The 18,523-nt window shown below is 40.6% G+C and overlaps 1 protein-coding gene across 1 annotated transcript; it reads left to right on the forward strand.

Annotated features, from left to right (window-relative positions):
* Positions 1-6,829, forward strand: crabp2a (cellular retinoic acid binding protein 2, a). Its single transcript, XM_038711358.1, has 4 exons — positions 1-336; positions 3,774-3,952; positions 4,575-4,691; positions 6,146-6,829. The coding sequence occupies exons 1-4, from the start codon at positions 255-257 to the stop codon at positions 6,194-6,196; spliced, it is 429 nt and encodes a 142-aa protein (XP_038567286.1). The 5' UTR covers positions 1-254; the 3' UTR covers positions 6,197-6,829.
* Positions 6,830-18,523: the final 11,694 nt, after the last annotated feature.

The following is an 18,523-nucleotide window of genomic DNA, read 5'->3' on the forward strand; positions in this document are numbered from 1 at the left end:
TTCATTTACAGCCGCGTATAACGTGGACCGGCACATAGGTAAGATAAGAGCTCTGACAGTCAGTCACTCATCCCTAAAAGAGGGCAGAAGTAACTGGACAGGCAGAGTCAAACCACCCGACGCGCCCCCACACCCATACCAGATTCAACAGTTGGAGCATTTTTTGGCAAAGACGCGCAGGGACAGCAGCGCACCGACCACACTTGGACCTGCCAGTTCACCTACATTAAACAACAAACTCCCTGCAGCCTAACATGGAGCGTAAGATCCCCGATTTCGCCGGCACCTGGGAGATGAAGAGTTCTGAAAACTTCGAGGAACTCTTGAAAGCGCTGGGTAAGTGATAGAAGTGATGATTAAAAAAAATCTTACCATGACCTAATGCGGCAGCTTGACTCATTTTTTGCGCAAGAGTGGTTTCTCATGAAGCCTTTATTTTTGTGCGTGATGACACAGATCCGACGTGTCAGCTCAAACTGTAGCTTTCGCAGCACATTATAGGTCAAATCTTCCTCTGTGTCCGTGCACCAGCGGGGATCGCACTCTGTACTGCGTAGGTGGGGGGTCTTTGTCATTCTGCAGAACCCAAAATTCAGTGCTTGGCCCCCAGCCAGTTTCACCCCTCTTACTCTCCTCTCCCCCTTTGTCCTCCCCTGCTAACACAATAGAGACAAACGGCGGCACATCTGTGTGTGTCACAGCCTCAGATTGTGTTGAAGAGGACCGTTATGGCACGATACAGTGCAGGACAGTCACGTCATTATCTGAAGTGACAGTCGGGGAATGAACAAACACCTGCTGCTGAGATTCACAGTTTTGTCATCACTGGTGCTTTTGGATTCAGGCGTCAGTGTGTGAGTGTGTGTGTGTGTGTGTGTGTGTGTGCGCGCCTCCTTAGTAGCCAACTCCAGTGCACACCTGGAATTCATATCATCACGTAAGCTAACATGGAGAGATAACTATGAGATGACTGCACCAAACAACGCCGCTTTTGATCTCTCACTTTCTCTTTCTCTCTCGCATATGGAGGTTATTGAAATAACTGTCAAATGGCACTATTGTTCTGGATAGACACCACTGGCCGGGAGCGCGAATTCTTTCCTGTAGACTGGCGCACCAATTAGCGTTTAATAGGTCTATAACTGCCTTTTAATATCCACCTCGTTCCGTGTGTGTGTCAGGCGGAAAGTGAGGTGGGAGCCTATAAAAAAGGGCAATAGGCCTATGATGATATAGAACCATGCGCAATAATGAGAGGATAAGCTCGTTCGTGCGCGTGTGCAAGAGTGCCAAATAGAGAGGAGGAGGATAATCTGTCATGTTTGAAATTTAATAAAGATCCTTAAAAAAAAATAGAGAGGAGGAGGAAATGCAACAGGAATGCAGGTTAAATTTCATGCCACACTGTTAGGCCTACTTGGTGCCACTGCCAATATTCTCTCTTTCTCCCTCACACACTCCGCACATATCCGGCAAATGCTCCTATAATGTCCCTCTGCATCGACATAACACAGAATGCAATGGCTCTTGGTTTCATGGGGGGGGGGGGGGGGGGGGGGGGGGGCAAAGCGCAGATGGGGGCAGCCTGTCAGCACCCAGCACCCTCCTCCTTCCCTCATTCCTCTCTTCCTTTCCTCACTCCTGCTGCCCTCATCTCCCCTTGTGCCAAATGCTTCCTCTGCCCTTTGACCTTTGACCCTGACCGTCTTTCTATCTGTGCGTGTGTGTGGCCAGGTCTGTGTGAATTCATGCATTTTGGTGACAGGTTTGCAAAAATCTGTTCAGGTAATTTCTAACTTCTAACAACTGGCTCCCAAATGGTCCACAGGCCAGCCCTTGAGTCAACAGACTGGAGAGACACAGAGGTCAGTTGGTGTCTGCAGGTGGGTTTGTTGCCTAAAGTAGGCTAATTCAGATGTTAAGGAAGGAGATTTTCTTTTTCTTAACAGAGTTATATTTTGAACTAAAGAGCTATAAAGGTGTGTTTGCAGTGATGTGCCATGTTAAACCCAACTACCAGTTTACCCACCTTTTAAGGTTGACATTATTTTATGTGATGTAATATACATATATTATGGGAAGTAGTAACAATGTATTACATTTTTTTATTTGTATTTTTTTTTATTTAGTTTATTTGTTTTTTGAGGCTAAATCCATACATTCGTTGATTTTGGATAATTTTTTAGCAACTGGATGTCACAGTTTGCAAATTCTAATATATTTAGAAACTGGAACAAGATAATGTTTGCTATTTTGTCCTTAATAAATGACTATTATCAACATTGGTGGAAATTCATTTTCTATCAATTAATCAACAGACCATTTCAGCACTACCCATATTTGCCACTACAGTATGCAGTGGTAGTGGAAGAAGTAGTCTTTATCTTCTTTACTTAAAAAAAGTTGCAATGCCACAGTGTGAAATACTGAATATGGTGGCGATGGAACAGTGGGTAAGACACATAACTTTGGTGTGGGAGATCTGGGTTCAGTTCTGCCTGTAACAACCACCAATGTGTCCCTGAGCAAGACACTTAACCCCTAATTTCTACAGAGGCTCTGTAATTCTTACTTATACACAGCATACATACACATATATATATATATATACATACATAGCACCCTGTACACTCTCTAATGTAAACCAGAAAAATACAATGCATCATATTTTGGATGTAAATTTTAACCTCAAGTGTCACTATAACAAAAACACAATGTAAATGTAGTGCAGTAAGAAGTACAATATTTACCCCTTGAAATATAGTACATTATTAGTATAAGGTAGCACATAATTGAAACAAGTACAGCAAAAATTGCACCTAAGTACAGTATTTGAGTATGTGTACTTACTTTCTGTAAGTACACATACTCAGTTTCTGTAAAACTGGTACCAAATATATGAAAACAAAGTGCAAACACAGAGACGACGACAATCCACATACACACTGCACTGTGTGTGTGTGGGCAGTACATACAGTGCGTACAGTCTGGACATCCTGATGCATGCTGAATGACTGTGCATTTCTGAGCGTGTATATATTTACCCTTGCTGACAGGTGGGAATGTGTGAGAGGTGAGAAGTGTGAAACCCAACTCGACGGCAGATACACACTGGACGACGGACACACACTTCCCCCTCACACTTGGACAGAGATCTTCACACACCACACACAGACCACTGCCCTTCGTCTGTCTGGTTCCCCCCACCTCCTCTCATCATCCTTCCCTCCACACTGGCCTGCTCCTTGTTCCCTCTCTTTTCCCACGCTGTATCATTAGTTTAACTGCAACACACTTTGAGTGTGCTATCTCTCTGTGGTTGTGGGAGGTAGAAGAGAGCAGAATAATGACGTTTACATTGCATAAAGTACAAAACACCATATTAGTCCATGTTTTTAGGCATAGGTGAGTGTGTATGCGCGTGTGTGCAATGATGATTAAGTGTTGGGGAATGCTTTGTCACATGACCTCACTGTTTCATCATCATTATTGGACAGAGCTGTGCAATGCTAGGCTAATCCTTTTATCCGGAGTGTGCAGGAGAACACTGAACAAGCAGCAACACCACACCACTCAAACACACACACACACACACACACACACACACACACACACACACACACACACACACACACATTCAAGGAAGCCACAGCAAGAGCAACTGTACTTATCTTTGTTTGTATTGACCTTTATATGAACCCCAAAACCCTTCTTGCATATACTCTTTCTAGTTTTGTCATTATCTCATTGTGTAGCGTGTGTGTGTGTTTTAGGTGTGAACATGATGCTGCGTATGATTGCGGTGAAGGCAGCCTCCAAGCCACTGGTGGAGATCACGCAGGACGGCGAGACGCTGTCCATTAAAACCTCAACCACAGTCCGCACCACCCACATCACTTTCACTGTGGGGAAGGAGTTCAATGAGGCCACGGTGGACGGACGTCCCTGCACAGTACGAAACGCACGGATGCAAACATATCCCTCTCTCACTTAAACTTTCTTGGCCAGTCCGCACACACTCACTCACACACACACACACACACACACACACACACACACACACATACACACACACACATACTGAAGACATGGGGGTTTTGGGAGGGAGCTATCCAGATTACATCAATCTGTTTAATTTGGCTTTTCATCATATTTGGACTGATAGCATATCTTTACCCCTCCCTTGGTCTCTGAAGGCCTATCGTGCTACACTACGCTCCTTCACACTATTTACGACCCCTTTCAACTTCCCTTCTTGCCCTTTCCTGCCCTTGGTCCCTCCTTAATTCTCCCGTTGCGCTCCCAATTTTCCCATAGTCTGTTTGGCCGTCTCCAAAGCAAACACATGCAACCAGACAGTGCTTTGTTCTAGTAACGATGAGAGCATCACAAGTTATAAGCTTTCAGTGATCGCCCTGCTCCACCTTTCTTATTCTGTCTCTCCATTGGCCGCTCTCTCTCCCTCATTATGTCCCTTTGCCTCTGAATGGCATAGTATACATCTGCGCATCCATTCATCTATATGTCCAACAATTTACATGATGTGGTCTAATGGTTTTTCTCTCTGTCCACAGAGTTTTCCACGTTGGGAAACCGACAGTAAGATCAGCTGTGAGCAGACTCTGCAGAAAGGAGAAGGGCCTAAGACATCCTGGACACGAGAGATCACCAATGATGGCAAGCTCATTCTGGTAAGACAGGGTTTAGATTTAGACGTTAACATTTTACTGTAGATTTCAGAGAACAAATTACAGTGTAAGATTGTTGTTCATATGGGTAACCAAATTCTTAACCGCATCTACCTGTACTGTTGTGGACACAAGTGACATGACTTGGGATTGAGTCAGTTACAAATCAACTTGACTTGGAATTGAATTACTCATGACTTAAATTGGACTTTTGCATTGCGAGTTCATTCTTGACTTGAAAATAGGTGTTTGAAAACAGAAAGGCCCACTTACAGCATATCACAGTCTTCATCAGCAGATCAGCAGATTGAGCAGTCAGTTGACATGGAGAGTTGTCGTCACATGACGTGCGAACTTGGTCAAATTATAATAGATGACAACTGAGCAAACTCCATGAGAAAAAGCTAGTGAGAGGACCTTGATTCAAGATTTTTTTTTCTAACTTACAAATTGTGCTTTTGTTTGTAGTAACGGACGATGTGCAGGCTACAGTATTTAACTGAACTTTGGCAGAATTGTGTTTTCAACATACTGAGCACTGTAGATGATAGCAGAGAAGAACAACAAAATAATACAGTCATTTGTAATTTGCTATAATCTAAAGTGTTGCCTTTAGATTACAATTATATAATTGTGCTTAAAGTACCACAATGTCAATATAATAATGTTTCTGGCATTAGATGAAAGAGCTTCTGTCGAGATTACAAATGCAAGTACACATGCTTGAAGTCATGAAAGTGAGAAAACAAAATCAAAATAGAACAGGGCGAGCTAATAATTATGATGTTGTGCAGTGAAGGTTGATAATGAAACATTAAAGGGTCAAGTATGATTTTTTTTGTCATTCTGAGTGGTTTGCAGTGTTTTGTTCTGCCCCTGACAGCTACCAAAACACTCTTCTGTGAATGATAAGGTGCTTGTTCCACAAACAGAACTGTATTTCATAAGAAACCCCACCCAGGTTGGCTAAAACATGAGCAGCGTGATAAGCATTTCAAATAATTAAATCAGCCCAAGTCTACCGGTAAACCAGTCCAACCAGGGATGACATCTTGCATCCTGCACAGTCCTCTCCGAAGTTAATGTGTTTTTGAATTGAACAAACTCTAAACAGAACATTTATTTATAGGGCAATGCTTAATTGAGGGTTGGTCCCTGATGTGCTCTTAAGCACCAAACTCACAACTGCCTTTTTAGAAGCCAGCAGGAATGTAACTGTGTCAGGGTTTTACACAGAGTTGCTGAGGACAACATATTTGCTTGAATATCTTTCCAAAAATGTTTGTTCAAAACATTTTGGCACAGTGAGCAGTTGGTCTTGACTGCTAGCTTAATTTGGTTGTTTAGAGAGAATTACATTAATGCCTTGTTCTACGAAATATTTTATATTTGAATTCACAAAAAACGTAGATAACAGTGCCAGTATATTTAAACATCACATTCTCCTCTCGTTTCAGACCATGACAGCAGACGATGTGATATGCACCAGAGTCTATGAACGACAATGAACAAGAGCACTTCTCACTTTTCGTCCTTCCAGCACCCCTCTCCTGCATCACCGCTTGCATCACTACTCCCCTTTGTTAAGGCAGCGCTGGGAGATAGCAGTCTATAGTTTTATTCCACAATCTCTGTTAGCTTCACTATGTAATAAGTGTGGTAATTGTATCTAGTATGTCACATATCTACAATGGTCTTAGCTTCTGAGTTATCTGTCTGCCTCTCCAGCTCCATCAAACGTGACCAGCTGGGTTTTAAACATGAAAATGTATGTTGCATTGTATGTGGTATTTGCTAAATGACAGCTCATTTATTTGGCATTGTGTGCGAGTGTGTGCGTGCGTGCGTGCGTGCGTGCATGTGTATGTGTGTGTGAGTTTGTGTGGCAGCAGACGAAGTGTGAGACTATATTTGTAGATGTGTAAACCAATCTTTGAGCTCTTCCAGTTTCAGGTCAGTTTTGATGTGTCCCTGCTCTCTGTTCCTTTAGCTCTGCCCATCTCACAATGATTTTATATTTATTACTACACTAGGAGTCAGATACAGTACTGTAAGTTTTTACTTTGTGTCTCTTTTATATGAAATGTGATCATAGGAAACAACACTTTCTATGGGAAACAATAAAGCACGATATTAACTCAGCCTGGTGTCGACTCGTTGGCCCTCCAGTACTGAAAACCATTAGGAGCGTAAAAGCATTTAACAGCACATATGTTTTATGGTTTGTGAGTGTAGCTGCAGTATATGTACACATTAGATGACTCCATCTTATTTTAGGCTTTCTGTCAGCTGTCTGCAACTAGAATAACTTGTCTGTCCCCTCCCTTTCACTCTCTCGTGCTCCCTCTCAGTTTTTTTGTCTTCCCATCCCGCCCTTCTCATTCTGTCAATCATTTCTCTGCCACATGCCCTCGTTATTCCTCCCTCACTATGCTTCAAGGCTGAAAATGTTTCCATATAACTTATTTTCTCTGTCTGCTCACTTTTATCACACATTGCATGAGGGTCGGCTCATCCTGAAATTTTCCCTGGCATGTGAAGCGACACACAGAGAGCTAGCTGTGGCAATGCCACTATTAGACTCTGCTCTTTTAGACTCTGTTTTATTTCCATTTCATTTGCCAATTGGTTGAATGTGGTCCATATTTCTCTGGAAAGTCTTTACAGGCTGCTTGACTTAAAATGAATGATTCAACATTATTTGGAAACACTGGGAACACTTATTTGCTGTCTTGACAGTTTGACAACCACTTTGACATCTGTAAGGTAAATCTGAAGCTAGAGCCAGCAGCTGGTTAGCTTAGCTTATGTCAAAAGACTAGAAACGGGGATACATCTAGCCTGACACACTCCGTGTAACAAAGGTAACAAAATTGGCATACTAGCTCCTCTAAAGCTAATTAATCTGCTATGTCATGTTTGTTTTAATTACAAAAACTTAAGTTTGCCGGGACTAACAGAAACAGTCCATTTCCTAACTTCCCCAAAATGATGAGCTGATGAAAACCAGCCTGTGGCTAACTCGGGTACATTTACATTTGCTTTGAATGTTAATCAGTGTACATTGTCTCCTTTTCAAATTGTCATTTTTTACACTTCAGTTTTTGTACAAAACAACAAACAACCGAGATACAACGTATCAGTTCGGGAATTTTGGAGGTCCTGGTAGGTGGATTTTTCTTCCTTTGTACAGAGCCAGGCTAGCTGTTTCCTCCTGTTCCAGTCTTTATGGTAAGCTAAGCTAACCGGCTGCTGGCTGCAGCTATGTATTCACTGCCATGACCACACAGACACTAGAATGGTATCAATCACCAGAATGCGAATAAGCATATTTCCCAAAATGTTGACCTATCCCTTTAAAAGTACAAATTTATGGAGCATCTGTTGTTATTGTAACCAAGGAGGGTGATCAGACAAAATGCGGTCAACCTGGGAACGTTTTGTGTCGGACACTGATCTTACCTGACAAATCATTGAATGGCCAGAGAGCGAGGGTCAGTGGGCGTGTCTCCAATGGCAGGAAATGCCAATTGGATTACAGGGTACAGCTGATTGACAGCAGATGTTCTTAACAAGGAGTGGGCTGTTAAGGGACCTGGAAATGAAAAAGGGTAAGAATGATGGATGACCCTGGGTTCACACTAACACACACACAGAGACACATACTTATTGTTATACAACAAGTAATAACTAGATAGGGAGGGATTCCTTAGAGAGGAATTTGGTGATGCTAAAACTGCTCTTTTATTTAATTATTTTTTTACAAACTGTCTCTTCTTTATTTCTCTTCTTGCCTTGCAGCTGTATGTAGTTACAGTGTGACCTCAATAAAGTCCCCTCCTCTGCCTCCTGCCCTAATAAAAGGGGTAAATAACTACCCCTCCCTCACTGTTTATTACCCCCTGGGGCAGTAAAAGGCAGCTGTCTGGCCCCCTTCAAAACACTCCCGCCCTGCACTGGACCCCGTAAACACACACACACACACACACACATTCTCATACCAAACTAAAAACACACATTCTGGGAACTCTTCACACATACCATCAAACACTCACACTGTACATGCATTACTTAAAACACTGTTGTGGCTCACCCAAATGGGGAACAGACAAATGGCCACGTCCACAAGAAACTGTGAAAACTCCTCTAAGACGTAACACCAACAAGAAGGTCTGAAAAGCAAGAACAAACTGAACACACCGTCTCTGCTGCTGGCATCCTGACTGCATCGTTATCTCTGCAGGTTGGTGGCTTTGCAGAAAACCATAACAAGGAACATAAGACAGTCTGGCAACATCCTAAACTCACTCCTACACAAAAAGAGTAAAAACACACACACACACACACACACACATACCCACAAAATAAAAAACACCTGTATGATGAATGAATATGCCTACGCATAACAAATGCACTACATCCATCAGAATTAAGTGGAAATCAGATACCTTTTTAACGTGTCTAACAATGTAACCATAGGCAAACTTTTGTGCTATTGACGCTTGTGCAAGAGCAGGTTAGCTTAGGTGCCCAGAGGCCACGGCGGAGCCAGGTTTTACAGATGACTTATGTGCAGGGAGGAGTGGAGTGTGTGTCTGCATACTTCAGAGGATGTCACAAAAGTCAAGATGGGTGATTTGTGATCTGATTGAAGCAATTATTGTCACATAGGTCAAGTGCATTCTGGGTTAGATAGTAAAGAAGTGGGAGGGCTCGCAGCAGAAATGCCCCGCAGGCTGAGTGGGAGAGCATGATTGGAAAAAAAATAGGCACAAGCCCCCATATCTTCGTCATAGTCTGTAATTGCACAAACACACATGAACTCATAGAAAAAGCATGCATGTCACAGTGCGATGACAGGTGAGTGTCATTAAACACTATACTGTACTGTCTCTGTCCAGGATATTGATTTACACCCACACACCTGAAAGCCTGCACAAACTGATACACACATCTAACAGACACACGCACCGTGGTAAAGTGCACCAATCTCCTGTGGCAAACGCAATTAGACCACCCAGGAACCTTTGAGGCCTCTTGTAAAACATTGGTCAAGAATAGTACACATGAGGGCATACCACACACACAGTGCTGCTCTTTCATCGTTACAGTCTGAATATTTACTGGAGAGAACGTACAAACAAGGAGTCACCAAAACCACACTGGGCTGCACAGTTTTCATTTTCATTTCTGTATGTGAACATAAGGAAATTAGGTTTTAAATATGACCTTGAATTATCTTAAAAATCCCTTATTTCTCTGTCAAGACGCAGAGGTAATAAACCACAGGAAAGATGTGAGAGAGTGGGGAAGGTATTCAGGACAGGTCATTGGGAGAAGTCTGGAAATCAAGAGTATATGGTTGGCACCTTTGCCCACTGAGCCACACAGCACACTCAAACCAAAAACATTCAAAAACTCTTCCCTTTAAGAATCCTTTCATTAGGAAAAATAAAATCAAGGAGAAATAGAGAGACATGGAGACGCTGAGTCAGAGACTAAAGGAGGGGCGAGGTATGCTCGAACGCTTCCTTTTAACTTCCTATTCTAATTTTATAAAAAGATGATTCATTCTTTTACACGCAAAGGGCCAAAGGTTTTTTATGTTCTTTGCTCAGACATCAACAGATCAACCGCCAGTTCGGTGGGGAGAATCCCCGAACTGATATCACTGGTCTTCCATGACCTTCATTATCCAAACCAGTGCTCCTACAGTATACCAGAGGTAGGCTGAATGAAGCCATTGTAGTGATAAAGAATGTAATGATAAATCTGATTACAGACTCTGACGGTGACCTCTGGATAGACAGAGAGAGACAATGAAAGATGGATGATGCAGTTTGAAGACAGATTAAGAGAAAGAGGGAGAGGGTGGGAGAAGTCAATTTAAGAATTCTCCTAAATGACGAAACTGACTCTGCGTTTTCAGATTCATATACTAACTCTATACAAACTTTATAATGTTCAGTTTTTGTTGACTCTGTCAAAAATGTGTACATTCATTTATATGTTTATTCCTGTGGTCATTCCTGTGAACCTTACAGGCATCATAAAAGTAGACTTTTATGGATTGAAGTTTGAATAGGTGTCCCTAATAAAGTGAAAAAAGAATTCACTGTACACATTCTCCTCACTATATATATATCTATCAGGAGCTGTTCTCTTTGTTTGTATATACTGTATATACAGTATCTCACACCTGAGACCTTGTAACACTAAACGAGTCACATGACACCGGGGAGGGAAAATGGACAAATAGGCCCAATTTGGACATTTTCACTTAGGGGTGTACACACTTTTGTTGCCAGCGGTTTAGACATTAATAACTGTGTGATGTGTTATTTTGAGGGGACAGCAAATTTACACTGTTACACAAGCTGTACACTCACTACTTAACATTGTAGCAAAGTTTAATTTCTTCAGTGTTGTCACATGAAAACATATAATCAAATATCTACAAAAATGTGAGGGGTGTACTCACTTTTGTGAGATACTGTATATCTCCTGTTTTTTGTTCACAAATCTTTGCTTGTCGAAGCTCTTGATGGTCAAAACATTGCATCATTTAATTTGGGGGGGCATGTAAACTGACCGAGAAGACTACCTCTCCTTTATCACTGCAGCAGTACACCCATTAGTGGTTGCATTTGGAACATCTCATTCCAAAACCATGGGCATATGCTGCTGTAACAGCCTCCACTCTTCTGGTTTTAGGCACATTTTGGGACAAAATGGCGGTTGATAAAGGCCTGGCTCACAGTCTGGGTTGCAGTTCATCCCACAAGTGTTGATAGGGGTTGATGTCAGGGCTCTGTGCAGGACGGTGAAGTTCTTCCACACCAAACACAGAAAACCATTTCTGCATGGACCTCGCTTTGTGCACAGGAACATTTTCATGCTGAAGCAAGAAAGCACCTTCCCCAACCTTTGCTAAATATTTGGAAGTACACTGTTGTCTAAAATTTAACTGTCTTCTGTACACAACTGTAGGTGAGCAGGTGTGTCCACGTACTTTGGTCATATAGTGTTGTAGCATGTACACATGCAACATAGGGTTTATATGTAGAAGGAGACAGCGAGCTAGTGGGATTGTGGAGAGAGGCGCCCAGGAGGATCATCAGGCGTTACAGGGTGATCAACTGTCAGAACTCAATGACTCATTCCTTTTTTATAGGATCAGCTCACTGTCAAGACACACACACACACACACACACACACACACACACACACACACACACACACACACACACACACACACACACACAGCAACTGTTTTTTTTTATTATGGATCAACAGCTTCTTTACACAGAAAAACCTGGATATGAGTGTTTTTTAACACATTAAATCGTCTCCAGGGAATCAAAGAGAAAGTCTACAGAGATTTAAGATTAGGAAATCTTAAAAGGAAAAATAACAGCTAGAAGTTAAGATACTGGTACATTTAAAGAGCATGCATTTGATTAGTGCATACATGAGGTTTAGCTTATCACCCTCTCTCTCTTCTTTCTTCTTTTTTCCTTCTCTCCTTTCCTCACTCTCTCCACCTCTTTCCTCTTCTGACCAGCTCCAGACAGCGGGCCAGGCCAAAGCATACCGGAGACCGACATGTAATTGCTGGACACAATGTGGCGCTGGCTGAGGGGTGCTGTGGTGTCATTTGATTGGTTGCAGAGGACTGTGATTTGAGAAACATGGGTGGAGGAAGCACACCTTGTAAAAAACAAATAAAAAAAACAACTCCTGGCTGATACTGCACACGCACGCAATGTCATACAAACACACGCACTGAAACGTGTGTGTGCATGAAAAGAAATCCAAATCGGCTTCCCACAAGTTGCTGTGTGAGAGAGTAATGTTTTCTGAAATGGCAAAGCCATGCACTCTTCCTGCACTGCACGCTGACAGAAAATCATCGTGATAACCAGCAGTGTAAAATGTTTGACAGACAGGCAAAACAGGCTTGTCTACTAACACTTAACTGTCACTACCGTCCAATTTATCCTACAAATCACAGCTAGTGTACTTCTCTGATAATATGTAACACACTGTTGCTATGGTCTGCCCTCCATCTATCCATCTACACAGCCAAGCTCTATGTCTGACGTTGATTTACTAATCATCCAACAGGCAAAATATCCCATAGACATGCCAACTAATGTAGTACGGCCAGCAGACATTCCTTGTGCTCCTCATCCTAAGATGTGCATTTGCTTTGACATGGAAAAGTCAACATGCTGAGCATTAGACGTCAGTTCAACATACAATCTCTGTTGATATAGCTCACATGCAGTTAAGAATATTTTCTGGGGGTAGGCCTATCTCTCATTTTTAGACTAGAAAATTTATGATTGTGTATCTAATATAATATGCACCATCAGGAGTAATCATCCAATATACATCAGAGGAGTAATCTAAAATACTGATGTCTAACTATCTCTATCTAATTACTTCTGGGTAAGTCTGGGTAGAATATCTAGAAATATTTAGGCAACTCTTAAATGGCTAATCAATGTCAAATCCCTTAGTGGGAACACAGAGAAAAGAGTATGTTATCAACCTTTATTCAATATTCGCTCTACTGTACAGCACTGGTTTGTAAAAGCCGTAAAACTACTCTGCATTGATTCAAGTTGTGTTGTTACAGCAGCATGAGTCTGCAAAGTTCGATTTTATGCTTGACGTTAATGGGTTCTTGCATAGTTTCCACTGGTGTGAAACAGTCTGTATGTGTGTGTATATGTGTGTCCTTTGGCTCCCACTCCAGTTCCACCTCTGTGCAGGAATCTTTGGTGTACAGTGTGGTTTGGTTGCGTGTGAGCTAGAGCATCTGACTTTACATAAGGCTACCAGTCGAGTTACTGTAACAGCCACCTTCCAAAAAAATGCAAATGTAGGTCACTGCATAGGTAAAAAAAAGTGTGTTTGTCTTCAGATCACTGTGCATTGTTATCATGTCATCAAAATAATGCTTCTCACTAACATCCCTGGAGTTGCAATGACAAGGGATATGAGATGAGAACAGGAACCACTAACATCCAAGAGGAGGACAGAAGGTGAAGAAAGCAGATGATAAAGACAAAGAAGAGGAAGGCAATAACGGCAAGGACACTGATGGAGACCAATGTCAATTAGGCAGTAACTGTAAGAGCAATGATGGACAGACAGAGGTCAATTATCTAATAAGCATTATCTTTTCCCCCACTGGATTCATAAATCAAAGCTAATGATGTTCTTTTCATTTCAAGATGTGCTGGCTACTTACGAGTTTACTCTCCAAACCCATTGCACTCTCTGTCCTAGTCCTGGCAGAAATCCATCACCACATGATGAGTCTCGACTGGGAAAAGCTGATTTACAAGAAACAGAAAAAGACATTCAGCAACATTACAACAAATGTGAAAGGAGGAATTCAGCATAATATGAATGCCTCATCAGCTGACAATCACGAGTCATAGCACTTACAATCAGAAGACAAATTGGCCTTGGGTGATCTTTGCAAAAAGAAAAACCCAACAATTATGATCAGCTGTTATAGTACTCAAGCACACCATGAGGCTGTTCAGCCAGGTTTGGAAAATACATTAGTTGAAACAGAGCGGCACCAAGTGGTGAAATTTGTTTTAGCAGCATCCAATTTAGCACATTTTATCAGAAATGCAACAGCATTTTACTGTAAAATGTCTCAGATTTCAGAAGCTTCATTTGTTGAATTTTGTATTAAGTGAATTTATAACATATAAATATTTTGGGTTATAAATAATATAACCCAAAATGTTTTGCTGAGACATTGCTGACTGTAGGACAAAGTTCCTGTCTGATCCATCGTGGGTTAATGTTTGGCTGTAGAATGGACTTTATTTGAGTGTTGTGTGTTGATAGTGTTTATTTGCAAAACAGGTTAAATTAATTTCCCTTTTTGGTGAAAACAATGCAAATACAATTTATAAATGTTCCTGAAAAGTCTTTTTTGTGGGAACACTTTGTCTAGCTGAAATACCTTCTAAGAAACTATAAAAATAATATTCAATACCTTTTCCAAAAGCTACCCCATTTTATAATTTGTCATTATTCAGTAGGCCACAGATCCCCAATTATGTTCTCAAGTAATGTAATATGTTGATTATGTTACAGGCCCCAGACGCAGTGCGTGTAGACAGATAAAACCTGTAAAATAGGAGAAATGAACAACACTGGAAACTTGCTGCTGTTGTCTCAACGGTCTTACCAGAATTTATTTAATAATACAGTTTTAAGTCGATCAACAAAGTTTCATCAAAGTCTTTTTTTCACGTCACGTTCACGTACTAAATTACAAGAAGTTAACAACATGTATCTATCAAAAAATAAATAAATACATTTCATACACAAATATGATATAATAATAATCCACCTACTCATCATACCTTGTTCAACCCATTAGAAGGGAACGTGAACCTATCACTTATCAACAGGGAAAATAAACCTTTCCTATATTATCAGGGAATGTAAACCTTTAACATACTGACAGGGAATGCAAACCTTTTTTTTATATTAACAGGCTAAATAAATCGTCTATTACAATAGTTCTGTACTAACTGACAAAGACACTACTTTCCTCAAATTACCAACGGTTTATAACGTTCCAGGCAAGATAATGACATTTAATAAATATGGATGATCTTTAAACAACACAAAACCTATTTTTATAAACAAAATACAAATAAAACACTTTGAATATAAAACTAAGAAAATGCCCAGGAGCTGTAAACATTAACGGTGTACATTTACATTGACTAAGGATTAGGAGTGCTATCTAACATTTTTGTTTGTTTTACTGTTTTACTGAATACGAAAAACAACTTAAACACAAGAGATAATGATTCACTATGCCTAATTATCATTTTTGTGCTTTTGTGTAACTCACTGACCTGTAAAACAGGAGAAACGAACACTTGAACCTTGCTGCCGTTGGTCTTGACGGTCTTACCAGAATGGCAAGATTACGATAGCTACGTCATCAAAACAATCGCCAACCGGCAGTAGGAAAGCGCTCTGCTGCCCCCTACTGTCTTAGTGGAGTACATATTCGTAATGCTAAAAACATTGGAGGACTTTGGTGACTCAACATCAAATTAATACACAGTGTTACAAAACAAAAGATATTGTTAAATTAAACCAAAAATAAAATATGACCATACATTTTGTGTTTATAATACATACAATACATAATACAAGCACAATTAGGACAGTACCACCAAATTAATCCAATGCTTGACTTGAGCAAATTATTACAAATTTATAAAAATATCTCTGAATCAGATCTGGCCCAATTTGGGATACTGTATCCTCCTACTAAAAGTCCAATTAGCAGAGATGCTAATCTGGAATATTAAAAAATGTTGCAAATTAATGTGTCTAATGAAATGTATGAAATTAATTGTCCTTATATACCTTATATCCCAAGTGAAAAAGAAATATACTGTCACATCATCATGACATAACATTACCTCGCGGGAGCAAGGCGGTCGCAGGCGCCGAGTCTGGCGCACGTGGTTGTTTTTCTCTTGCTGCACAAAGTTGTAACCACCTTTTGCCTGATCATTGTTCTAAGCTCACAGTAAGCTCACGCAGTCTACCGGAGGTAGATTGTGTCTGACGGCGCTGTTTTAATACCCCGCCCCCGCAGTCGCCTGCATCTCACATTAGACTAGTCTATCAAATCGGCTAAAGTCAGCCGCAGTCATCTCGAACGCACCTATTGACTACCAGTTATGAATAGCGTGCTATCTTCGACAGCTGTAGGCCCATTCTAAAGTTAACATAGCTCTCCTTATTGGCTAGGCTCCTTACATGCTCGCTAATAATTTCTGTGTGCAGTGGTGTTCATGATAACTACCATTCAATTCACAGACAGGTTGTTTGCATGCAGGAGAGAGAGAGGGAGCGACCGAGTGAAGGGAGCAAATATGTGCTGTGCAGCACTGCAATTAAAATGGGTTGCCAAATTTACTTGGCCGGCTGTTAATCTACCTGGGCGGCCCGCCCAAGTAAAGCCTATGTGTGGGAAACACTGAGGTGAAATGGTTTTCCGCAAGGGACCTGTCCCAGTAAATGCTCAGTTCTTCCATTACAACATAATCAAAAACATTACAAATACACTACTGTGCATTCAGCCAAGGAGCTGTATATGATAAAATGTTATTAAACAGGTACAACAAATAACACAAACTTACAGACTTGCTTCACAACTGTTCTGTCTACATGTCATTTCACATTAACACAGCAGTCAATTTATGAAGTACAAAAGTAGCCAATTACTTAATGTATAACAATATTTTAAATAAAATTATTTTTTCACAAGAATATTTGTTTATTTAGTCTGACCCTGCTGACATGTATTGAGAGTAAGAACAGTGATGGTGTGCAGGAGCCAGATATACCTATGAGCACATTGAGCTTGTGAGGGTCCAGCTGGTCCTTTGAGATTTTCGTGGCCTCTGAGCCACCTGAGTGAGGCAACGATCCCAGGAAGCTCTAAAAGAAAAGAAATGCAGTTGCAAATGAGATATAATAAATATTCAGTTAGGCCAGTACTTCCACCTAGTTTAGTTCTTCATTTGCGTATCATTAAAAACACTATAATTCTATTATTACAGCAAATCTTTATTATTATTCTTTATTAAATTTTTTATTTGATCTAAGGCAGGAAATTCCAACTCTGGGTTTTGCATTAAGTTGGTTAAAGTTGTCAAAGGGTAGGTTCAACTTTTAAAAGTTGAATACAGGATCTATGACCATACAAATGGACATAAAGTTGAGCAGTATTTTACATAACATCACAAGCTATTATATCGTGTGGTTAGGCATTGCATTACATAAAAACATTATTTCAAGCGCGTCTTAAAACAATTCTCACATACCCGTGTTCACTTTAACATTGCTGTTATACCTGAGTTATTGGTCACTGTAATGATTACACCCTCCATGGTTGCAGTGAAGTGAAATCTCTAAAAAAAAAACAGTGTACCTTTAGAAGATGTCCACTTTTGAATAGTCTAACACAGATGATTAGCCGATGATTCATAGTGGCTTCAGCTAAACTTTAGAATGAATTTATACAAAAATGACAACTGTGGTGATGTCTTTACAGACTATATGGGCAGGAATAATGATTACAGTGACCAATAACTTCCTGTAAACACGGACATGTGAGTATTAAGGTAGACTATAAAAATGTGAACCTATTCTTTAGCACACAGACAGCAACACAGTTGTTGCATTTATTAACGTTACTCTGATAAAGACCTCACTGGTCATTTTAACAGTGCAAAAGCAGAATTGAGGGCTCATACACACACATGCACAGGCCTGCCTTGTTAAAATCTCATGCATCAGGTCCAGCAACAGGTTAATGAGATTGTTGATTGTTCCCGAAATTTTAGTAACATTAAAAACTGCCTTACAGCAAAAAGCAATACATTACTGTAACGTTAATTGCGTTTCTTTTGTAACATGTTAGTCCCAACACTGTTTAAGGCAGACGAAATTTGCTGTCTCGATTATGAAGATATTAAAATGCTAACTAACGTTAGCTAACAAATATATTAATCCACGTGCTAGCATTAGCTAATACACACCAGAGCTAAAATATTTCCAAACCCAGAGTGAGCTCAACTTTAGTTAACTTACACGATTGTGTTGTCTTACTAACAATAATAAACTTACCAACAAAGACGATTTTTGCCGGCAGTCTCTGTCCTCTCCTGCTTGTAACTTGCCAGTCACGCCTCTTTAGCTCTTTTCACATTTAACTTCTGCAGGGAGCTGACCGAATATTCTTCTCTTCTGTGTTCTTT

This window comes from Micropterus salmoides, unplaced genomic scaffold (genome assembly GCF_014851395.1).
Source record: "Micropterus salmoides isolate LMB-PRFRI ecotype aquatic unplaced genomic scaffold, ASM1485139v1 Ms_hic_scaffold_11, whole genome shotgun sequence".
In the NCBI taxonomy this organism is placed as follows: domain Eukaryota; kingdom Metazoa; phylum Chordata; class Actinopteri; order Centrarchiformes; family Centrarchidae; genus Micropterus; species Micropterus salmoides.